This window comes from Elephas maximus, chromosome 23 (genome assembly GCF_024166365.1).
Source record: "Elephas maximus indicus isolate mEleMax1 chromosome 23, mEleMax1 primary haplotype, whole genome shotgun sequence".
NCBI lineage: Eukaryota > Metazoa > Chordata > Mammalia > Proboscidea > Elephantidae > Elephas > Elephas maximus.
This window is the reverse complement of record NC_064841.1, coordinates 20205217-20227321: the sequence shown is the minus strand read 5'-3', so window position 1 is coordinate 20227321 and position 22105 is coordinate 20205217. Positions and strand designations below refer to the sequence as shown.

General features: G+C 46.1%; 1 protein-coding gene across 1 annotated transcript in view; it reads right to left on the bottom strand.

Annotated features, from left to right (window-relative positions):
- Positions 1 to 6873: 6873 nt before the first annotated feature.
- RBP1 (retinol binding protein 1) overlaps positions 6874 to 22105 on the bottom strand; it is a 34582-nt gene continuing 19350 nt past the window's right edge. The window contains 2 exon segments of the mRNA XM_049867407.1: positions 6874 to 9896; positions 11951 to 12052. Of these exon segments, the coding sequence (XP_049723364.1) occupies positions 9843 to 9896; positions 11951 to 12052 (156 nt within the window). The 3' untranslated portion in view covers positions 6874 to 9842.

Below are 22105 nucleotides of genomic sequence, written 5' to 3'. Positions count from 1 at the left end.
CTCAGCTGCTAGCCAAAAGGTCGACAGTTCAAATTCACCAGCCAGCCCTTGGAAACCCTGTGGGGCAGTTCTGATCTGTCCTATAGGGTTGTTATGAGTCAGAATTGACTCTATGGCAACAGGTTTGGTTTTTTTTTTTTTGCTTATATGCACCGGCAACCCCCAAAGCTCTGGGTCCTTAATTCAGCAACAGCGCAACCTACCAGCATCCCTGAATCCCCGTTCCCAGGAGAGATATCTGATTGGCCCACAGTCAGGTGTCCATCTACCCCTGGTCCAATCACCTATGGCTGTGGGCTAGGGCATACAGCACTTACATGGCTACAGCTCACATTCCATCCCCCACCTCGTATAAAGGGATGGTATCAGAGAAGGAGGGAGCGTTATGAGATGGACAAATATCCCCAAGAGCTGTACTAGTCAGGGTTCTTAATGGGAACAGAAAGCATGCTAGCTAACTTAAGTGGAAAAGAAACTTATCACAGAATTTTAGGTATCTCATAAACCTCCAGGGTCAAGCTTGAAGGCTATGTGGCCAGGGGCAATAACATTCTACACTGAACGTTGCTCAGTGTCCACTGACAGGTTAGCTAGCACCCATGGCACTGGACACCAGGGACACCGGAAACCAGAGCCTCTGCCACTGGTGCACCCCAAAGCCAGAATCCTGGGCTGCTACCATTTCCCAAGGATCAAACCTGGACAGTCCACCTTCCTCACATGGTTCTCTGTCAAACCAGAGATACAGTCAGGTGCATCTCATTGGGGAACCTAGGTCTCCTGCCTGAATCCTGGTTGCACAGTGGGATGGGAAAGTGAATTCTTCCTTTTAGTAATTCCTCAGGGAGACGGAATTCCTAATGAAGAAAATTCCCCAAGCATGGGGAAGCTGTTCCCAAGATGGTACCAGTAAACCAGTGGCCATCAAGTAAAGTCTGACTCAGAGTGACCCCTGTGTGTCAGAGTAGAACTGGGCTCCATAGGGTTTTCAAAGGCTGCTTTTTCAGAAGTAGAGTGTCAGGCCTTTCTTCCAAGGCACCTTTGGGTGAATTTGAACTTCCAACCTTTTGGTTAGGAGCTGAGCACATTAACCATTTGCATTACCCAGGGACCCTAAACCACAAGATCATAGGCATCCACAAATGTGACAGATGTCTACCTGGGTGTCTAGGACTATGAAACTACTGAGAGTTACATGTTAGGATCAAACACAGCCTACAGTGGGGACATGCAGTGCTGGGACAGGGGCCCATTTGGCCCAGACATCACATTCATGACCAGCTGTTCAACTTTTGACTTTATCCCCATTATGAATTGAATTGTATCACCCCAAAATGTGTATCGACTTGGCTAGGCTATAATTCTCAGTATTGTAAGATTGTCCACAATTTTGTCATCTGATGTGATTTTCCTAAGTGTTGTAAATCCTATTTATCTTTACGATGTCAATGAGGTGGGTTTGGCAGCAGTTATGTCAATAAGGAAGGACTCAATCTATACAATTAGGTTGTGTCTTCTGTCAATCTCTTTTGAGATAAAAAAAAAAGAGAGAAGAGAGCAGAGACACATACCATCAAGAAACAAGAGCCAGGAGAATAGCACATCCTTTGGACCTGTGGTCCCTGAGCTGAGAACCTCCTGGACCAGGGAATATTGATGACAAGGACCTTCCCTCAGAGCAGAGAGAAAAAGCTTTCCCTTGGAGCTGGAGCCCTGAATTTGGACTTGTAACCTATTAAACTGTGAGATAATAAATTTCTCTTTGTGAAAGCCACCCACTTGTGGTATTTCTGTTACAGCAGCACTAGATAACTAAGACAACTCCTAAATGAAGTCGTACCTAGAGGTCACAGAGAGACACTGACTGGGCTGAATGAAGTTCATTCTCCATCTTTAAACTTACGTACCACAATTGGACCAGACTACTTCAGGTAGACTGTGAATTCATTAATATTATAAATCCTACAATTATCTTGGAACCAGCACAACATAGTTACATCACATTGTATTTTTTATGTGCTAAATTGTTACCTGTAACCATTTAAAATAAACCACAACATTTGTAATTCCGATCAGGTATTTCTTCATTAGGCCTCAAAAAACAGGAATGGCTAGGGTCACTCTTGAGGGGCTCTGAGTTTAGGGAAGTGATCTGGTGGGCTGTGGTGAAGAGAAATAGGAGGAGGTGGGGGAGGAGCACCCAGACTTGTCTCTGAAGGACTGGTAGCATTTTAATTATTGGAGAGGATTGAGACGTGCCATCAATGGCAAGTTTTCCTCCCAGGGTGGATCAAGTCCCTTTCCAAAGGTACAGCCATTTCTCTTTCTCCTCTGACAGGAAAGGCCGTTCCTGTAATAGGGAAGGAATAGCAGGCCCCTCTCCCACACCCCTCGTCCCCAGGTGCATTGTCTCAGCCCTCAGGTCCGCAGCTCAGAGTGGATGTTGAGCTGGAGCTGAGGAAGGTGGAGGAACTCCTAGGAGCTGCAGGTTATGAAGATCTCGATCTGCGGGGGGCGGGGAGGGGTGTGGTGTGGTGGGGGAAGGCTCCCTTTGGTGTTGGCATAAAAAACAAATAAACCCATTGCCATTGAGTCAATTCCAGTTCATAATGACTCTATAGGGCAGAGTATAACTGCCCCATAAGTTTCCAAGGAGCGCCTGGTAGATTTGAACTGCTGACGTTTTGGTCTTAACCAATACGCACCAGGGTTTCCAGGTGTTGGCGTGGACAGGAACATTTAGAATCAAGCAGCTTCTAACTGCAGTGCAAGTCAAGTCTTCAGCTGCGAAGCTGTTTATCTGCACCTGAAAAGAACTGTCCAAGCCCTTTGCCCTTGAATTGATTCTGACTCATAGTCACCCTATAGGACAAACTAGAACTGCTCTATAGAATTCCCAAAGCATGGCTGGTGGATTTGAACTGCCGACCTTTTGGTTAGCAGCCATAGCTCGCCGTAGCTCTCAATCATGCATCCCCAGGGCTCCAAAAGGAACTGTAGTGGTGTCCTTATTGATTGAGACCAACCAAACCCAAGTCACTCCTGTGGAGTCAGATTCCGACCTATAGTGACCATGTAGGACAGGGTAGAACTGCACCATAGGGTTCCCAAGGCTGTAAATCTTTAAGGAAGCAGGCTGCCACATCTTTCTCTCACAGAGTGGCTGGTGAGTTTAAACCACCGACCTTTCGGTTAGCAGCTGAGCACTTAAACACTGTGCCACCAGGATTCCTATTAATTGAGACAGAGGTTATAAATTAAGGCCTCTAGAGGGGTCCTTGGGGTTCAGCTTGTCAGAATTGTCTTGTAGGGAGGTTTGGGAGCTGCACAGAGAATGACATTCAAGGCCTTGGGAATTTAGAGTACAAAGTCCACCCTCCTGTTGTTACCAATTGCCAATCTGAAACAAAGGGTCCTTGTCTTTTCCCAAGTAAGGGTACACGCAAAAGACAAACTTTATCTTCAGCAAGCTTTATTTTGCTTGAGTCAAGCAAAAGGAGTCAGCGGGGATCTAAGCCTCTCTGAAAGACTGACTCAAAAAGGGAAGGTTAGGGCCTATATGGGTTCAGTGGAGACAACAGAGTAATGAATATTTAGTGGGCTTCTTTCAAGGGCACTTCTCAGAATGGCAGTGTATGTTAATTAGGTTGCACTCGTATCTGGAATCTAAGATGGAACCTGCTGATATTCAAGATGGAGTCCTCTTGGCAGCCCTTGGCATCACTTATTATGGGATATAGCACACGTGCACTTGATATTCGGCACCACATCGCCATCTTTGGAGGGCTAAGGAAGGTCAAACAGCAGTCACATTGCTCCTCTGCACCTGTGAAACCTGCAAAGGAGGAGGGGACTAGAGAGGCACTAAGAAGGAGATAGTAATTCACGGGCTGCCCCAACCCTATCTCACGTTGACAGGGTGGGTTCCTGTTTACCCAGCTTTTAGATGGTCATCTTTTTAAAAGCTCTTTTGTTCCACCAGTACAGTTAACCCTATTTGTCTCATAATAGGGTGTGGTTTCTGTTTACCCAACTTCCAGATAATCTTTTAAAAGCTCTTTTGTTCAGCCACCTGCACAGTTAACCCTATCTGTCACTACCTATTATTGTGGGTCAATGTGTCCAAGCATCAGAAGATCAAAAGCCCCAGGGTCCCAATCAGTATCTGGGGAGGTGGGGGTGGCAGAGAACCTTCACATCAGTTTGGCCTGCTCTAGGCCCTCCCTGGGTCACTGAGGTCAAGTCTGGGACTTCCTGCCCTAAATGGGCACCCCCTCTGGGTTTTAGGGATGCCTTTCCTGATTTTGGAAACCCTAGTGGTTAAGTGCTGTGGCTGTTAACCAAACGGTTGGCAGTTCAAATCCACCAGGTGCTCCTTGGAAACTCTACGGGGCAGTTCTACTCTGTTCTGTAGGGTCGCTATGCGTGGGAATCGACCCGACGGCACTGGGTTTGGTTTGGTTCGTGGTTCCTGATTTTGTTGACTGTCTCTCTGGCTTCAGCCCCTCCCACTCTTCTGCTTCCCACACCTTGTCAGTAGTGAAGTCATGCTGATTCCACCATGAAGTGCCTCTCAGATCTCTCCTTTTTCAACCCACATGTACGTTGGCTTGTTATATGCCAGGCACTGTTCAAATCCCTTTGCAGATAAAATATGTATCTGCTCTAAGTTGTTTATTGTTGTTGTTAACTGCCATCAAGTCAGCCACCAATTCAAGAGAACAAAACACTGCCCAGTCCTGCACCACCTCCATGATTGGTTGCAGTCCAGACCATTGTAATCCGTAGGGTTTTCACCGGCTGATTTTTGGAGGTAGATTGCCAAGCCTTTCTGCCTAGTCTGTCTTAGTCTGAAAGTGCAGACTAAGACAGACTAGGCATTTTCAGCATCATGACAACACCTAAGCCTCCACTGACAGATGGGTGATGGATGCGTATGGGGTGCATTGGCCAGAAATCAAACCCAGTCGGAAGGTGAGAATTCTACTACTGAACCACCAACATGTATTAAATTCATTTACCCCTCACAAAAACTCTATAATGATTTGTTAGTCCTGATTTACAGATGAATAAACTGAGGCACAGAGAAATTGCATGGCTCCCCTTAACTTCATAGAGCTAGGAAATAGCAGACCTGGGATTTAACCCCAGGCTGTGTGGCTCCAGAGCCTGGGTGTGCCACCACTTCATCTGCTACCTGTCCTCAGCACTGGTCTCCCCCTACCCCAGGTTCAGCCTCATCAGCTCCCATCTGAGTTATAATGCACAGCAGTCCTAATTCTTGCAAATTTGAAATTATGTGACATAAATTTACCAATAAGGCTCACTTTGTATGTCTTTTGAAACAACGTAGCCCTATGCTGACGTGTCTGTCAGTTTGTAGTACTGTGGGGGCTTGTGTGTTGCTGTGATGCTGGAAGCTATGCCACTGGTATTCAGATACCAGCAGGGTCACCCATGGAGGACAGGTTTCAGCTGAGCTTACAGACTAAGACTAGGAAGAAGGTCTCGGCAGTCTACTTCTGAAAAGCATTAGCCAGTGAAAACCTTATGAATAGCGACGGAACATTGTCTGATATAGTGCTGGAAGATGAGCCCCCCAGGTTGGAAGGCACTCAAAAGATGACTGGGAAAGAGCTGCCTCCTCAAAGTAGAGTTGACCTTAATGACGTGGATGGAGTAAAGCTTTCGGGACCTTCCTTTGCTGATGTGGCAAGACCCAAAATGAGAAGAAACAGCTGCAAGCATCCGTTAATAATCGGAAACTGGAATGTACGAAGTATGAATCTAGGAAAATTGGAAATCATCAGAAACGAAATGGAATGCATAAACATCGATATCCTAGGCATTAGTGAGCTGAAATGGACTGGTATTGGCCATTTTGAATTGGACAATCATATAGTCTACTGTGCTGGGAATGACAACCCAAAGAGGAATGGTGTTGCATTCATCATCAAAAAGAACGTTTCAAGGTCTATCCTGAAGTACAATGCTGTCAGTGATAGGATAATATCCATATGCCTACAAGGAAGTCCAGATAATACAACTATTATTCAAATTTACACACCAACCACTACGGCCAAAGATGAAGAAATAGAAGATTTTTATCAACTGCTACAGTCTGAAATTGATCGAACATGCAATCAAGATGCATTGATAATTATTGGTGATTGGAATACGAAAGTTGGAAACAAAGAAGGATTAGTAGTTGGAAAATATAGCCTTGGTGATAGAAATGATGCCAGAGATTGCATGGGAGAATTTTGCAAGACCAAAAACTTCTTCACTGCAAATACCTTTTTCAAACAACATAAACCAAAACTATACACGTAGACCTTGCCAGAGGGAATACACAGGAATCGAATTGACTACATATGTGGAAAGAAAAAAAAAAAAAAGGAAAGAGATGATGGAAAAGCTGAATATCATCAGTCAGAACAAGGTCAGGGGCCGACTGTGGAACAGACCATCAATTGCTCGTATGCAAGTTCAAGTTGAAACTGAAGAAAATCAGAGCAAGTCCACGAGAGCCAAAATATGACCTTGAGTATATCCCACCTGAATTTGGAGATCATCTCAAGAATAGATTTGACACATTGAACACTAGTGACCGCAGACCAGATGAGTTGTGGAATGACATCAAGGACTTCATCCATCAAGAAAGCAAGAGGTCACTGAAAAGACAGAAAGAAAGAAAAGACCAAGATGGATGTCAGAGGAGACTCTGAAACTTGCTCTCGAACATCGAGCAGCTAAAGTAAAAGGAAGAATTGATGAAGTAAAAGAACTGAACAGAAGACTTCAAAGGGCCTCTTGAGAAGACAAAGTAAAGTATTATAATGACATGTGCAAAGAGCTGGAAATGGAAAACCGAAAGGGAAGAACACACTTGGTGTTTCTCAAGCTGAAAGAACTGAAGAAAAAATTCAAGCCTTGAGTTGCAATAGTGAAGGATTCCATGGGGAAAATATGAAAAGAAACAGGAAGCATCAAAAGAAGATGGAAGGAGTATACAGAGTCATTATACCAAAAAGAATTAGCCAATATTCAACCATTTCAAGAGGTGGCATATGATCAGGAACCAATGGTACTGAAGGAAGAAGTCCAAGCTGCTCTGAAGGCATTGGTGAAAAATAAGGCTCCAGGAATTGATGGACTATCGATTGAGATGTTTCCACAAACAGATGCAGCTCTGGAGGTGCTCACTTGTCTATGCCAAGATATATGGAAGACAGCTTCCTGGCCAACTGACCGGAAGAGATCCATATTTATGCCTATTCCCAAGAAAGGTGATCCAACCGAATGTGGAAATTACAGGGGAACAATATCATTAATATCACACGCAAGCAAATTTCTGCTGAAGATCATTCAAAAACGGCTGCAGCAATATATCAACAGGGAACTGCCAGAAATTCAGGCCGGTTTCAGAAGAGGATGTGGAACCAGGGATATCATTGCTGATGTCAGACGGATCCTGGCTGAAAGCAGAGAATACCAGGATGTTTACCTGTGTTTTATTGACTATGCAAAGGCATTCGACTGTGTGGATCATAACAAATTATGGATAACACTACGAAGAATGGGAATTCCAGAACACTTAATTGTTCTCATGAGGAACCTTTACATAGATCAAGAGGCAGTTGTTTGGACAGAACAAGGGGATACTGATTGGTTTAAAGTCAGGAAAGGTGTGCCTCAGGGTTGTATTCTTTCACCATACCTATTTAATCTGTATGCCAAACAAATAATACGAGAAGCTGGACAATATGAAGAAGAACGGGGCATCAGGGTTGGAGGAAGACTCATTAACAACCTGCATTATGCAGATGACACAACCTTGCTTCCTGAAAGTAAAGAGGACTTGAAGTACTTACTAAAGAAGATCAAAGACCACAGCCTTCAGTATGGATTACACCTCAACATAAAGAAAACAAAAATCCTCACAACTGGACCAATGAGCAACATCATGATAAATGGAGAAAAGGCTGAAGTTGTCAAGGATTTCATTTGACTTGGATCCACAATCAACAGCCATGGAAGCGGCAGTCAAGAAATCAAAAGATGCGTTGCACTGGCAAATCTGCTGCAAAGGACCTCTTCAAAGTGTTGAAGAGCAAAGATGTCACCCTGAAGACTAAGGTGCGCCTGACCCAAGCCATGGTATTTTCAATCACATCGTATGCATGTGAAAGCTGGACATTGAATAAGGAAGTCCGAAGAAGAGTTGACGCCTTTGAATTGTGGTGTTGGCGAAGAATATTGAATACACCGTGGACTGCCAAAAGAACAAACAAATCTGTCTTGGGAGAAGTGTGGCCAGAATGCTCCTTAGAGGCAAGGATGGCGAGACTGCGTCTTACATACTTTGGACATGTTGTCAGGAGGGATCAGTCCCTGGAGAAGGACATCATGCTTGGCAGAGTACAGGGTCAGCGGAAAAGAGGAAGACCCTCAATGAGGTGGATTGACACAGTGGCTGCAACAATGGGCTCAAGCATAACAATGATTGTGAGGATGGCACGGGCCTGGGCAGTGTTTTGTTCTGTTGTGCATAGGGTGGCTATGAGTCGGAACCGACTCGACGGCACCTAACAACAACAACCCAGTTAAAAAAAATGTTAAGAATTTTGTACTTTCAAGTTGGCTAGCCTATGGCATTGTTGCCAGGTGAGCTGGTAAAGGAAAACCTGGTGGCACAGTGATTAAGAGCTACGGCTGATAAACAAAAGGTCAGCAGCTTGAATTCACCAAGCACTCCTTAGAAACCTTATGGGGTAGTTCTACTCTGTCCTATAGGGTTGCTATGAGTTAGAATTGACTCCATGGCAGTGGGTTTGTTTTTTGAGCTGGTAAATGGGCCACCTCCACCCTTTGTCAGTACCAGAGCTTTGAACCAGTTCATTCCGGTTCCCACTCCCGCTGGCAATTTGCATTTCTAACGAGTTCCCAGGAAGTTATAAATAAGAATCACCTGGGGATCTTGTTAAAATGTAGATTCTGATTCATTATATCTGGGGTAGAAATGCAAATTCTCAGCAGGGGTTGGAACCAAGAAAGAACTGTCTTTTAGGGAGAATTTCAAGTTAAGCCTCATCTATAACGGGAAAAAGGAAGGATTTTCATCAGTCCTTAAATGGGCAGGTGGTGGTTGTGGGGTGGGGAAGGGATGTACTTAAGACGTCTCTGAAATCAAATCTGATAGGTAATCGTCTTTGATTAAGGTTCATCTCGTTCTAGCTTGGGGCTTAAAATTCTGTCCAGTTCCATTTCATTCCCAAACAGTTTCTGGAGTATCTCCTATGTGTATGGTGCAATTGTTAACCTGTTCTCTGTTGACTGGATCTCCTTAAGTAGGCTCTGAGTTCCAGGGGTGGAGGGCTTCTTTTCCTGGTATGCTTTGGCTGTGGCTGGACCCACAGTTGTACTTAATACACAGATGACTGACTGTCACGCCACACGCACACCTGGTACCCAAGGCTGTGCTTCTGGGGAAAGACATGCACAGTATAAGGTCTGGACTCAATCTGCAGGGGGCTGGCTGAATCTCTCTCTTCTGCCCAGGGGTGGTATCAGAGAAGCCAGCCTCAGAAGTCCAGAGAAGTGAGCACAGTGGGGATTTGAAGCTTTTCCAAAACAGACATCAACAGCAGAGATCGCTTTTATTGGGTTGGCTTCGTTTTAAGAGAAGGAAGAGAGACAAAGTCAAGAGACACTCTGCTAACAGATGCCTGGTTGGCAAGGGGCTGGGCATTTTTGCTCCATGCTGTGCAAAGAAGGGGATCCTGGCCCCGTGCTTCACGTCACTCCTTCCTGGAGGGCACAGCCTGGCCGTCCGCTGGGCTTCACTGCACCTTCTTGAACACCTGCTTGCAGACCACACCCTGCACTCTCATCTCCTGAAACACAAGCAGAGGCATGTCAGTCAATGGCCAGAACAAGCTCACACCTGGGGTTCGGTGCGTCAAGGGCAGGAACTCTGAAAATCCTCAATGGCTGCTAACTTCTCCCAATAGTTGGAGCAAACTAACCAATGCCTTGGAAAGTAGGTTGAACTTGAGCAGTGGAGATCCAATTCTGCTGCACAAAATATGTGGAGCTGGCTGGGGAATGGATGTGGCTCAGAGCTGACCAGTAGGACTCCTGATGTCCCCTTCCCAAGGGGTAAAAAGACTCTAAGAACCTCAGGCCAGAGCCCAGGAGAGAGACTGCGCCCAGCCACGCCCAGCATGGAAGAAATCAGGCCCAGACTCATGGTTTAACCCACAAAGGAGCTCAAATAGTTACCACAGACCAGGGGTTGCAAACTAGTAGAGTGGTTCTGAGCTTCAGTTATACCTTAGAGTCACTTGGGGAGTTCGAAGAGCTCCTGGAACCACTCTAGACCAGTTAAACCAGTATCTCAGGGAGTAGAAAAGAGTGGAGCATGGGAATTGGTATTTTTAAAAGCCTCCCAGGTGGCTCTAAAATGCAGCCAAGAAAGCCCATGCTCTGCCCACAAGGGCAGCCCCTACTCGGCCTCTGCAGACTATTTTCAAGGAATGACAGCACAGGGTTGCCACATTTTCCAAGTTTTTTTCTGAAGGAAGCTGGAAATATGGGTAATTATGTGACATCTCCAATTTTTAAGTTGTTGACTGAAAAGTTTCAAGTCTTGTGAGGGCCAAATAAAACAGGCCTCTGCGGTCCCCAGTTTAAAACCTCTGACCTATAGACTCACAGAGCTATTGAGCTGAAAGGGCCAATGGTCATTTCGTCTACCCTCTTTGCTCTGAGTTGAGGAAAAAGAGGCCCAGGGAGGGACAAGCTCACGCTCAGCCCCCTCAGCTAAGCAGCCTCTGAAAATAGAGGCCTCTTGCCCCTCCTCAGCACTCACATTCTCAAAGCTCTCACGGACCTTGGTCTTCACAGAACTCCTGCGTGGTAGGAAGCCATTTTGTAGTTGGGGACAACGGAGGAAGGGACCTGCTTGAGGGCAACCAGTGAGTTGGATCTAGGACCCAGATCATCTGGATCAAGGTCCTACCACAGAATGAAGACATTTGGTAAGTCCAAGGGGGTGGATGGGGCAATGAGGGCTCTCCCTTTAGAGGACATGTGCTATATCCAGAAAACATGGGGCTCCACTAGGTCCCTGGGTGGTGCAAACTGTGCTTGGCTACTAAACTAAAGGTTGGCAGTTTGAACCTCCTCAGTGGCACCACAGAAGATAGGCCTGGTGATCTGTTTCTGTAAAAATTACCAAGGAAACACTACGGAGCTCAGATCTACTCTGTACCACATGGGGCCGCCATGAGTCTGAACTGGCTTGATGGCAATAGGTTTTTGGGATTTCCTTTACTATGGATCTGTGCATTTTTTCCCCAGTGGACAGAGTGGAAGTGGTTTTGACCTGAGGCCCCAGGCTGGAGGACAGGATGAGTGGGGCCCACCCCCCAACTGAGGAAGACTTCTCCCCGTAATCTAGGCTGCAATCATGTCTTACAGAAGCTAAGAGAATTCGTATTGGCTCTGGTCTGCCACAAGTTGGCAGGGTGAAAATATACACCATTTGGGAGCACATTCTGGTTCTGCCACTTTCTAATGTGCAACCTGTATGTTTAATTTAACCTTCCAGAGCCTCCATGCCCTCATCTCCAAACATAAAAAATAACAGTACCTGGTCCATAGGGTGGCTGAGAAAATTGGAAGAGTGAGGAATGCAAAAGGGCCCAGCTCAGTACCTCACACTTAATGAATGTACCCCTCACCTCCTCCCTCTGACCGGACAACCCCTAGACCTTGAAAATACATTAATCATAACGTTACGTGAGTAACTTCTCCAGGCCCTTGAAAGGGAAGCTTCAGAGAGGAACCAGGGTCCAGCCACAGTGCATTCTTACAAGGCCCATGCAGACCTCTGTGGTGTTCTGGGGACCCAGCCTGGCCCAGCTCACCCAGCCCAGGAACCTACCAGGTGCAGCTCGTCACCCTCGATCCATTGGGTCCAGCCACGTCCCTCTTTCTCGCCCTTCTGTACACACTCGAGCTTGTCTCCATCCCAGCTCACTGTGGTCTGCCAAGCAAGAAGCACAGTTGTCATCCCTGAGCAGGCAGTCCCTGGAGCCGGGGCGGCTGGGTGGGGGCAGGCTCCAACCTTGATAATCCAGGACGTTCTCACGTCAATTCATTATGGATTTGCAGCCCAACACTCCTTACCTGTCCCCTGCTCTAATTACAGTGTGCAAATCAGTTTTAAAATTTATGGAAACCTTCATAAATTTCATTTAAATGAGTAATTGGCAGGGAAAAAGTCACTGGGGCAGAGCTGTCAGTGCCAAGGCTGAGAATGCGGATGAGAGGTGAGGTGGGGCTCCTGAGGCTGAGAGCAGATCAGGTGTGGGCGGGGTGGGGCTGCTTTCCTGCCTGTTGCTGGTGAAGGACAGGCTTCACAGAGTACCCTGCCTGTCCCTAGACATTTCAACCATCCAATCACTGTTTCAACCCTTGCTAGGTCCTGGGACACCAGAAAGACCCTGCCCCTGCCTTCAAAGAACTCATCATCTTCTGGGGAGAATGACCTTAGGCACCAATGGCAGACACTAGCTGCCTGCCTGCACTGCCGGGCCCTCTCTGTGTTGTCTCTAAGTCCTCATGACTTTTCATCTGGAGCATAGACTGGGATTTCCATTTTACAGATCAAGTCAAGGGTCTTGCCAAGGTCACCCAAGTGGGCAATGGAAGTGCCAGATGTGAGCACAGATCTGTGAGGTGCCAAAGTCCCCTTCTCAGTGTACCACATTGCTTATGTGCCCGGTGTCGCCAGAGCTACAGACCAGAGGCTGTGGGAGCCCAGAGGGGCATCAAGGGAAGTGGAAGCTTGGGGAGGAGAGGGCACCAGGCAGAGGTCTGAAGGAGAATGGAGCAAGGAGGTGCTGGGGGAGAGGGGTCCACTGGGGACCACCGATGAAGGCACAGAGATGTGACATCACAGGCACTCTCAGGAAGCTCATCAGGCAGGCACCAGGAGCCACAGGGGAGAGAGGAGGAAGGTCCTGCTGCCCACCTTTGTGCCCTCACAGCTCCCCTGGGCACTGTGTGGCCTGCCAGGTGCTGGACATGCTGAGGGGAGACAGACAGGGGGAAGAGAGGGCCAGCCATGACTGTGGGAGGAGATTTCACAGACTTGTTGGAGTGGCCCACCCAGGAACAGAAGACTCAAGAGTGCTGGAATTTAGAGCAAGAGAGTCCTGCCTCCCTAGTGTGGCCATGAGCTCATTGTCTAGACTGGGGCCTATCTTTTTCCTGTGTCCCCAGCGCTGGGGACACAGAAGGTGCGATGGGCATCTCTCATATTCACAGCTGCCTACCTCCTTTTGAATGGCCTTTCTGTATGGAGCAGCACCACAGAAGAGTGACTGAAGGGGCCAGAACTCGGTCTGTGTCTTGCTCACTGTGTGGCTCTGACCAAATCCATCCCTTCTCTGGGCCCCAGTGTTCCCAACTGTCACATAAGGGGGTGGGTACTATTAACTCAGAGGTCTTGGCTTTAGAGAACTAAGGTTCTAGGATTCTTGTGTTCCCTGCCAGGTTCAGCTGAGATTCAAGACAGTCAGCCACAGCCTGACAAGGATTTGGCAGAGAAGGAGAAACCTGGGAAATGCGTGTGGAGTGAGTAGCGCCACTTCCTATAGGGTAACACCTTCCTTCCCCCACTTCCTTTCTGGCTTGCTGATCACTACTGCCCTCTGCTGTCCAGAGGATGTCAGCAACGATCCGCACGATGGAGGCAAATGGGGCCAGGTGTACCCCCACAGCTTCCACAGGAGGAACTCTGACCTCTGCTCCTGAGCCTGTTCCCAGAGGGAGATGGGACATAGGAGGACGTGGAGCATGGGCTGATGGCTCCTCTTGCTGGTCCAGAGACGTCCAACCCCAAGCCAAAGAGACTCCAGGTCAGAACCCAACTTGGTCAATGTCTGAAGAGACATGTCATGGGGAAAGACCACTAACAACCAGAGGCCACATTGACCATGCCAGGCCTGAGAAGGGAAGTGGGGACTGAGAAATCAGGCAGTCCTGGACTTCAAGGAGGTCGTAAGACAATTTAGTTTACTTATCAACTGACCTCTTCGTGTGCTCATCCAGAAGTCTGCTCTTTATACTAAGAGCTTCTGAATTAATCAGAGGCACAAGAGGGAATCGCTGGTTCTCAGTTATGATCTATACACTCTGCCTCTACTGGAAATATTAGAATTAGCGAGCATACTCACACCTTCTGCATTGGAAAATACAAAAAAAGTTCAAAGAAGAAAAATAAATATAATACCTGTAATCTCAGAGATAATTACTCTAACAGTTTGGTATATTTCTGTCCAGTCTTTTTTATTAATCTTTCTTTTTTTTAAACGAAATTAGGATTTCATGTCTTTTTTTTATAAAATTAGGATTTGATCATTTATGATTTTGTATCCTAATTTCTTCATGTTTTTAGGTGCCCTTAACTTGATATCAACTCGTAGTGACCTTCTGAACAACAGAACAAAACACTTCCCAGTCCTGCGCCATCCTCACAATCGTTGCTATGTTTGAGCCCATTGTTGAAGCCACTGTCTCAATCCACCTCATTGAGGTTCTTCCTGCTTTTTGCTGACCGTCTACTTTACCGAGGATGATGTCCTTCTCCAGGAACTGGTCCCTGCTGATAACATGTCCAAAGTACGTGAGAAGAAGTCTTGTCATCATCACTGTTTTTTTTTTTTTTTTTTTTTGCCATCATCACTTCTAAGGAGCTTCCTGGCTATACTTCTAAGACAGATTTATTCATTCTTCTGGCAGTCCATGGTATGTTAAATATTCTTCTCCAATACCATAATTCAAAGGCATCAATTCTTCTCTGGTCTTCCTTATTCATTGTCCAGCCTTCGAATGTGTATGCGACAATTGAAAATACCATGGCTTGGGTCAGGCACACGTTAGTCCTCAAAGTGACATCTTTGCTTTGTAACACTTTAAAGAGGTCTTTTGCAACAGATTTGCCCATTGCAATGCATCGTTTGATTTCCTGACTGCTGCTTCCATGGGCGTTGATTGTGGATCCAAGTAAAACAAAATCCTTTACAGTATCAATCTTTTTTTCATTTATCCTGATGTTGCCTATTGATCCAGTTGTGAGGATTTTTGTTTTATGTTGAGGTGTAATCCATACTGAAGGCTGCAGTCTTTGATCTTCATCAGTAAGTACTTCAAGTCCTTTTCACTTTCAGCAAACAAGGTTGTGTCATCTGCATATTGCAGTTTATTAATGAGTCTTCCTCCAATCCTAATGCTGTGTTCTTTTTCATATAGTACAGCTTCTTGAATGATTTGCTCAGCATAGATTGAATAGGTATGGAGAAAGGATATAACCCTGATGCACACCTTTTCTGACTTTAAATCACACAGTATCCCCTTGTTCTATTCGAACAGCTAAGCTGCCTCTTGGTTCTGCAAGAGCACAATTAGGTGTTCTGGAATTCCCATTCTTTGCAATGTGATCCATAATTTCTTATGATCCACACAGCTGAATGCTTTTTCACAGTCAATAAAACAGAGGTAAACATCTTTCTAGTATTCTCTACTTTTAGTCAGGATACATCTGACATCAGCAATGATATCCCTTGTTCCACATGCTCTTCTGAATCTGGCCTGAATTTCTGGCAGTTCCCCATTGAGGTACTGCTAGAACGGTTTTTGAATTATCTTCATTTACATGTGTGTGATATTAATGATATTGTTCAATAATTTCTGCATTCTGTTGGACCATCTTTCTTTAAAATGGGCACAAATACGGATCTCTTCCAGTTGGCTGGCCAGGTAGCTGTCTTCCAAATTTCTTGGCATAGATGAGTGAGTAGCTCCAGCGCTGCATCCGTTTGTTGAAACATCTCAATTGGTATTCCATCAATTCCTGGAGCCTTGTTTTTTGCCAATGCCTTCAGTGCAGCTTGGACTTCTTCCTTCAATACCATCGGCTCTTAATCATATTTTACCTCTGAAATGGTTGAACACTGACCAATTCTTTTTGGTACAGTAACTCTGTGTATTCCTTCCATCTACTTTTGATGCTTCCTGTGTCGTTCAATATTTTGCCCATAGAATCTTTCAATATTGCAACTTGAGGGTTGAATTTTTTCTTCAGTTCTTTCAACTTGAGAAATGCTAAGTGTGTTCTTCCCTTTTGGTTTTCTAACTCCAGGTCTTTGCACATGTCGTTACAATACTTTGTCTTCCGGAGAAGCCCTTTGAGATCTTCTGTTCGGCTTTTTTACGTCCTCATTTCTTCCATTTGCTATAGGTACTCTATGTTCAAAAGCAAGCTTCGTTTTGGTCTTTTCTTTCTTTCTTGTCTTTTTCATGACCTTTTACTTTCTTCATGTATGATGTCCTTGATATCATCCCACAACTCATCTTGTCTTAGGTCATTAGTGTTGAATGAGTCACAATCTATTCTTGAGATGTTCTCTAAATTCAAGTAGGATATATTCAAGGTTGTACTTTGGTTCTCGTGGACTTGTTTCTTTTCCAGCCTCAACTTGAACTTGCATATGAGCAATTGATGGTCTGTTTTGCAGTTGGTCCCTAGCCTTGTTCTGACCGATGATATTGAGCTTCTCCATCATCTTTTTCCACAGATGTGTTGGTTCAGTTCCTGTGTATTCTATCTGGTGGGATCCCCCCCCCCCACGTGTACATTGCTGTTTACGTTGTTGAAAACATGTTTACTTATTACAATTTCCCACTCCAGCATATATTCTCCATAAGCATTAAGTATTTAGGAAATGGCTACTTAATTTGTGAGGCCCAGTGAAAAATGAAAATGAGGGGCCCCTTGTTAAAAAAGTATTAAGAATTTCAAGGTGGCAAGAGCAGAGTGTTAAATCAAGTGAGGGACCCTTGTGAGCACAGGGCCCTTACAAGTCGCAGCCCATGAAGCCAGCCCTGGTAGTATTGCTTTGTACATATAGTTATCTACTCTTGGACATTTAGATTGTTTATAACTCTGTGCTACTATAAATAAGGCTTCCATATAGACAGGATTTTGAATACATTGTTTCCTTAGAATAAATTTCCAGAAAAGAAATTGCTACATCAAAGACTGCATATTTTAAAGGCTGTTGATAAGTAGTACTGTCAGATTGCTCTTTGTAAAGCTCACGCTTGTTTACATTCCAATACTAGGATTGGAGAGTGACCATGCAAGTGATAGTACCCTTTCCAGATCATTTGGCACCTTTTAACAGGGGCCATCGGGTATAAGGAAACCCTGGTAGCATAGTGGTTAAGTGCTATGGCTGCTAAACAAAAGATCGACAGTTCGAATCTACCAGGTGCTCCTTGGCAACTCTCTGGGGCAGTTCTACTCTGTCCTGTAGGGTTGCTGTGAGTTGGAATCGATTTGATGGCAACGGGTTTTTTTTTTTGTTTGTTTATTGGGTATAAACAATGTAACACCTTAGTCCCAAAGAATGATGAATGGCAGAATTTCAGGCATTATCATAGATCGAGAGATACAGCGAGGGGAAGACTACTCGAGTGTCAAGAACTCTTTTCTGGAGTCCTAAAACTCAGGCCTTTCAAAGAGCAGGGTTCCTAACACATGAATATGCATTGGTTTCCAAAGAAGCACTTTCTCAACCCCAAGCTCCTATTGATTCTGATCCTGGGTGAGCTGGACAGAGCAGAGACTAGCCTTTTCTGTATTGGATGTAGATAGGCTAACAAGCTCAGAGAGGGTAAGTGACTTGGTCAGTGTCACGCAGCTAAGAGGGAAAGAACTGGGGCTAGAACGTTGGCCTTGCATGTCTCAGTACCCCTGTGTTTCCCAGCCCAGGGTGGGCACCCCACAGGTGCTAAAGGTGCGGATGCTAAACTAAAGTCTTTGGGCTGCAGAAACATAGACATTGTGTCGCGACTCTGAGCAGAAGAACACCCTTCAGTGCAGTCCAGCCATGGCTGGGATTGGGAGCTGGGAGCCAGAGATGGGTCTTAAAGGCCCCTGCCCCTAAAGAGACCTCTGCAGAGGGCAGACAGAATGCACAGGCTGTGACGGTCCAGTGTGGTGGATGCTGTGATCAGGGGAAGCACAGGGCCTGGGGTGCCCAGAGGAAGGTCCTAATTCTCAAAGGAAACAAACTAGTTACAAAGTGGGAGGACATTCCAGGCAGACTGTTGGGTGGTGAAGGAGAAATGACAAGCAAGCCAGTTATGTACAAGCCTCTACTGGAGTTAAGGATAGGGAGGAACAAGGCTGAGGGGTAGACAGGTTCACAATGCCAGCCTGCAAAACTCAGACTCTGGCCTGGAGAATGTTTTCAATGCCTCGCAATGCTGCCTGCGCCCTCACACAGCCCCCTGGCTGTAATCCACTGGATAGAACCATCGGGGAGGGCACCACAGGTGTGCCTGGGAATCTGCCAGGCTGTCCTCTTGGTCAAAGAGACCTGGAAGCTCAGTAGCCATTTAAACTGGGTTCCTGGTTCTTTATCCCTTCCCACTCCCTCCTTAGAGCAGGCTGGCTGACTCAGAACTATTAACAAAGAACTTGTTCTTGGGAATCAGACCCTGGTCCCACATCCCCGGCCATTTGGAATGTCTTTGAGGAACCAGGTTAACCTTTTTGAGCCTCAGTGCCCTCAAGTGCGAAAGAGGGCTAAATGATTCCTACTGGGGCAGACAGTTCCATATGGGGCCCCCAGTGAATCACAACTCCTGGAATTCATGCCCTTGTGAAGTTCCCTCCCACACTGACTCTGGGTCTGGCCATTCCACTTGCTTTGACCAATGGGACATTAGCAAGCATGATGCAAGCAGAGCTGTCATCTTATGCATTTGTACAGCTGGGGCTTGTCCTCTTGGAACCCAGCTGCCATGCTTTAAGGAAGCCCAGGCTATTCTCCTGGAGAGAAAGGCCACATGGAGACCCCCAGGTGAATGAGACAAAGAGAAGCCACTAGAAGTAAGGCACCACAACTGAGCTTGCAGCCACACGGAGCCAAAGCACTTCCCATTTTACCCACAGAATCCTGAGAATAAATGATTGCTGTTTTAAGCTGTTAAGTTTTGGGCTGGTTTATTACATGGCAATAGATAACTGAAACACCTACTATACCAGGTTGTTCTGAGAATTAGAGAAACTATATGTAAAATGCATAGGGCTGGCACATAGGAAGCACTAGATAATGATAACCATGATTACCATCCTGGTGCTCAGCCCTGAGCTTGAATTTGGATGGCGTTTGCTTATTGACTGGAGTCCCTGAATGGCACAAACAGCTCAGCATTTGACTACTAATTGAAAGTTGGTGGTTCGAACCCACCCTGAGGGGCCTTGGAAGACAGACCTGGTGATCGGCTTCCAAAAGGTCCCACCCAAACCCACTGCCGTCGAGTCGATTCCGACTCATAACAGCCCTATAGGACAGAGTAGAACTGCCCAATAGCGTTTCCAAGGAGCACCTGGCAGATTCGAACTGCCGACTTCTTGGTTAGCAGCCGTAGCACTTAACCACTATGCTACCAGGGTTTCATCCGAAAGGTCACAGCCTTGGAAATCCTATGGAGCACAGTTCTATTCTGTATATATGGGGTCACCATGGGTCAGAATCAACTCAGTGGCAATTGGTTTGGTTTGGGGTTTCTTTTTCTTTGTTTGTTTTGCTTGCTGAACTCAAACAATAACTGATTTTTTTTTTTTTTAGGAGTTGGATCTTCATGGGGCAGTGGTGGACATGCTATTGACGAAGGGTAGGTTTTTCGGAAGCTCCTTCCCTTCCAGGAGACTTGGATCCCAGAGGAGACCTCGCAGGGTCTGCCTGCAGAGCTAGGCGCCCAGGAGCACTGTGATTCCTGCTGCCCTGAAAGTTTAATTAGTTTTTGTTTAAGCCAAAGATCCATTTGGAGACTCCCCAGTGAGAGCTGTGATAACCCCGGGAACGTAATTCAGTTCTCCTACTTCACTACCCCATGCTCACTTTTGATGGGATGGGTTTTTTTTTTTTAAGCTTTTTATCCTGTGGGTCACTGTGAGTCAGAATCGACTCAACGGCAACAGGTACGAGTACAGTATCCTGTGGGAATGACCTAGCCATTTTCCAGAGGGGTCGGATTTGTCCAAAGAAGAGAAAAGGAGGGTGGGGAGTCTGGGAGGGGGCAATCACTTGTAAACAAAACAAAACAAAAAAAAATTTTTTTTTTTTTTTTACAGAAGAGAGTAAATAAGGAAATAAGTAATGTTGGAAGAGGGATGGGTAATGAACAATGGCAACTGGCTTTCTTGTGACACAAAATGTAACTTCTGATACAACCTTCCCGAGAACCCGAGAACTCATTCCATGACCTCTCTCTGCGTCAGAAGCCAGCCACCTTTGCTAGACCAGGAGCAGTGGATGGTCTGGAACAAGGATTTTGCCTTATTTGATGCTGGATCTAAGAGAGTTTTTTTTTTTTAATTAACTTTTATTAAGCTTCAAGTGAACATTTACAATTCCAATCAGTCTGTCACATGTAAGTTTACATACATCTTACTCCCATCTCCCACTTGCTCTCCCCCTATTGAGTCAGCCCTTTCAGTCTCTCGTTTCGTGCCATTTTTGCCTTCTTCCCTCTCTCTCTATCTTCCCATCCCCCCTCCAGTCAAGAGTTGCCAACACACTCTCCAGTGTCCACCTGATTTAATTAGCTCATTCTTCATCAGCATCTCTCTCCCCCCGCCGCTGCCCAGTCCCTTTCATGTAAGACAGTTTTTAAGAGATTGTTGACTCCACTTTCCTTGCTCAGACACTCTCCATTGCTTAATCCAATTAATAAAGGTCTAATGGGGGAATGGAGCCCTAACGGCGCAGTGGTTAAGAGCTTGGCTGCTAACCAAAAGGGCAGTAGTTTGAATCCAGAAGCCACTCCTTGGAAACCCAATGGGGTGGTTCTACTCTGTCCTATAAGGTTGCTATGAGCCAGAATAGACTCGACAGCAATGAGTTTGGTTTTTGGAATGGGGGAATTTCAGGCAATAGCATGTTTCCGCTGTTTTTCAAGTCAACAAGAAAGGCAGATATATGCCTGTGGGGAGTGGGAGTGGAAATGGGTACAAACCAAGGGGGGCTGGAGAAGGTCATACGGTCCCTGATTCATTCATTCCATACATATTCTGAGTGCTCAGCTGGGGCCCAGCACTGAGCATGGCCTTAAGGCTGGACCCAGGCTCTGCCATGGAGCTGCTCAGTCTGGAGGGAAGACAGAGACATCTATAGTGACAATGACACTCCCTGTGATCTGTGCCAGGATGGGTGATGGGCACCCAACCCAGTCTGGGGGTGGCGGGGTTAGACAAGGCTTCCTTGTCATTAGCACTGTTACCATTATCACCATAACAACATGTATTGAGTACTTGTTAAGTGCCCCCACCCTCCACCATGGGCTCTGGGACACCCACCTTGGAAATGAACCCACCCAGTGCCGTCGAGTCGATTCTGACTCATAGCGACCCTATAGGACAGAGTAGAACTGTCCCATAGAGTTTCCAAGGAGTGCTGGTGGATTCGAACTGCTGACCTTTTAGTTAACAGCCATTCCACTTAACCAGTACTCCACCAGGTTTTCCTTGAAAATGAAGCCCAGGTAAATCCAAGGACAAGGGACAGGTATGGCCGCCTTCAATTCATCTCCACATCAGGAATACTCACACCATGTTGTTGTTAGCGGCTGTAAGGTTAAAGTCTCATGGCAATCCCATGCGCACAGAACAAAACGTTGCCTGGTGCTGCACCATCCCCATGATCGAACCATTTGGACTGAGCCAATGAAATCCTATGCATCACTGACCCCACAGACCCTCTGGACATCTGCAAATGGGCTGGAGCCTAGGGCAGCTGGGTGTACAAGGAAGCTGCTCAGACTTTTCTGTTAAAAACTAAGAATAACTCCCAACACTTTGGCTTTGTCAGCAGCTTTCCCAGAGAGACATGCATCAACAGATGAATGCAGACATCTTTGCACCACTATGACAAGGGGCTGTCACTTAAAAGCCATTATCCAGCTCCCCTGACCACTTAGAAACCCAGCCCACCACTGCTGCAAGGGGACCAGTGACACA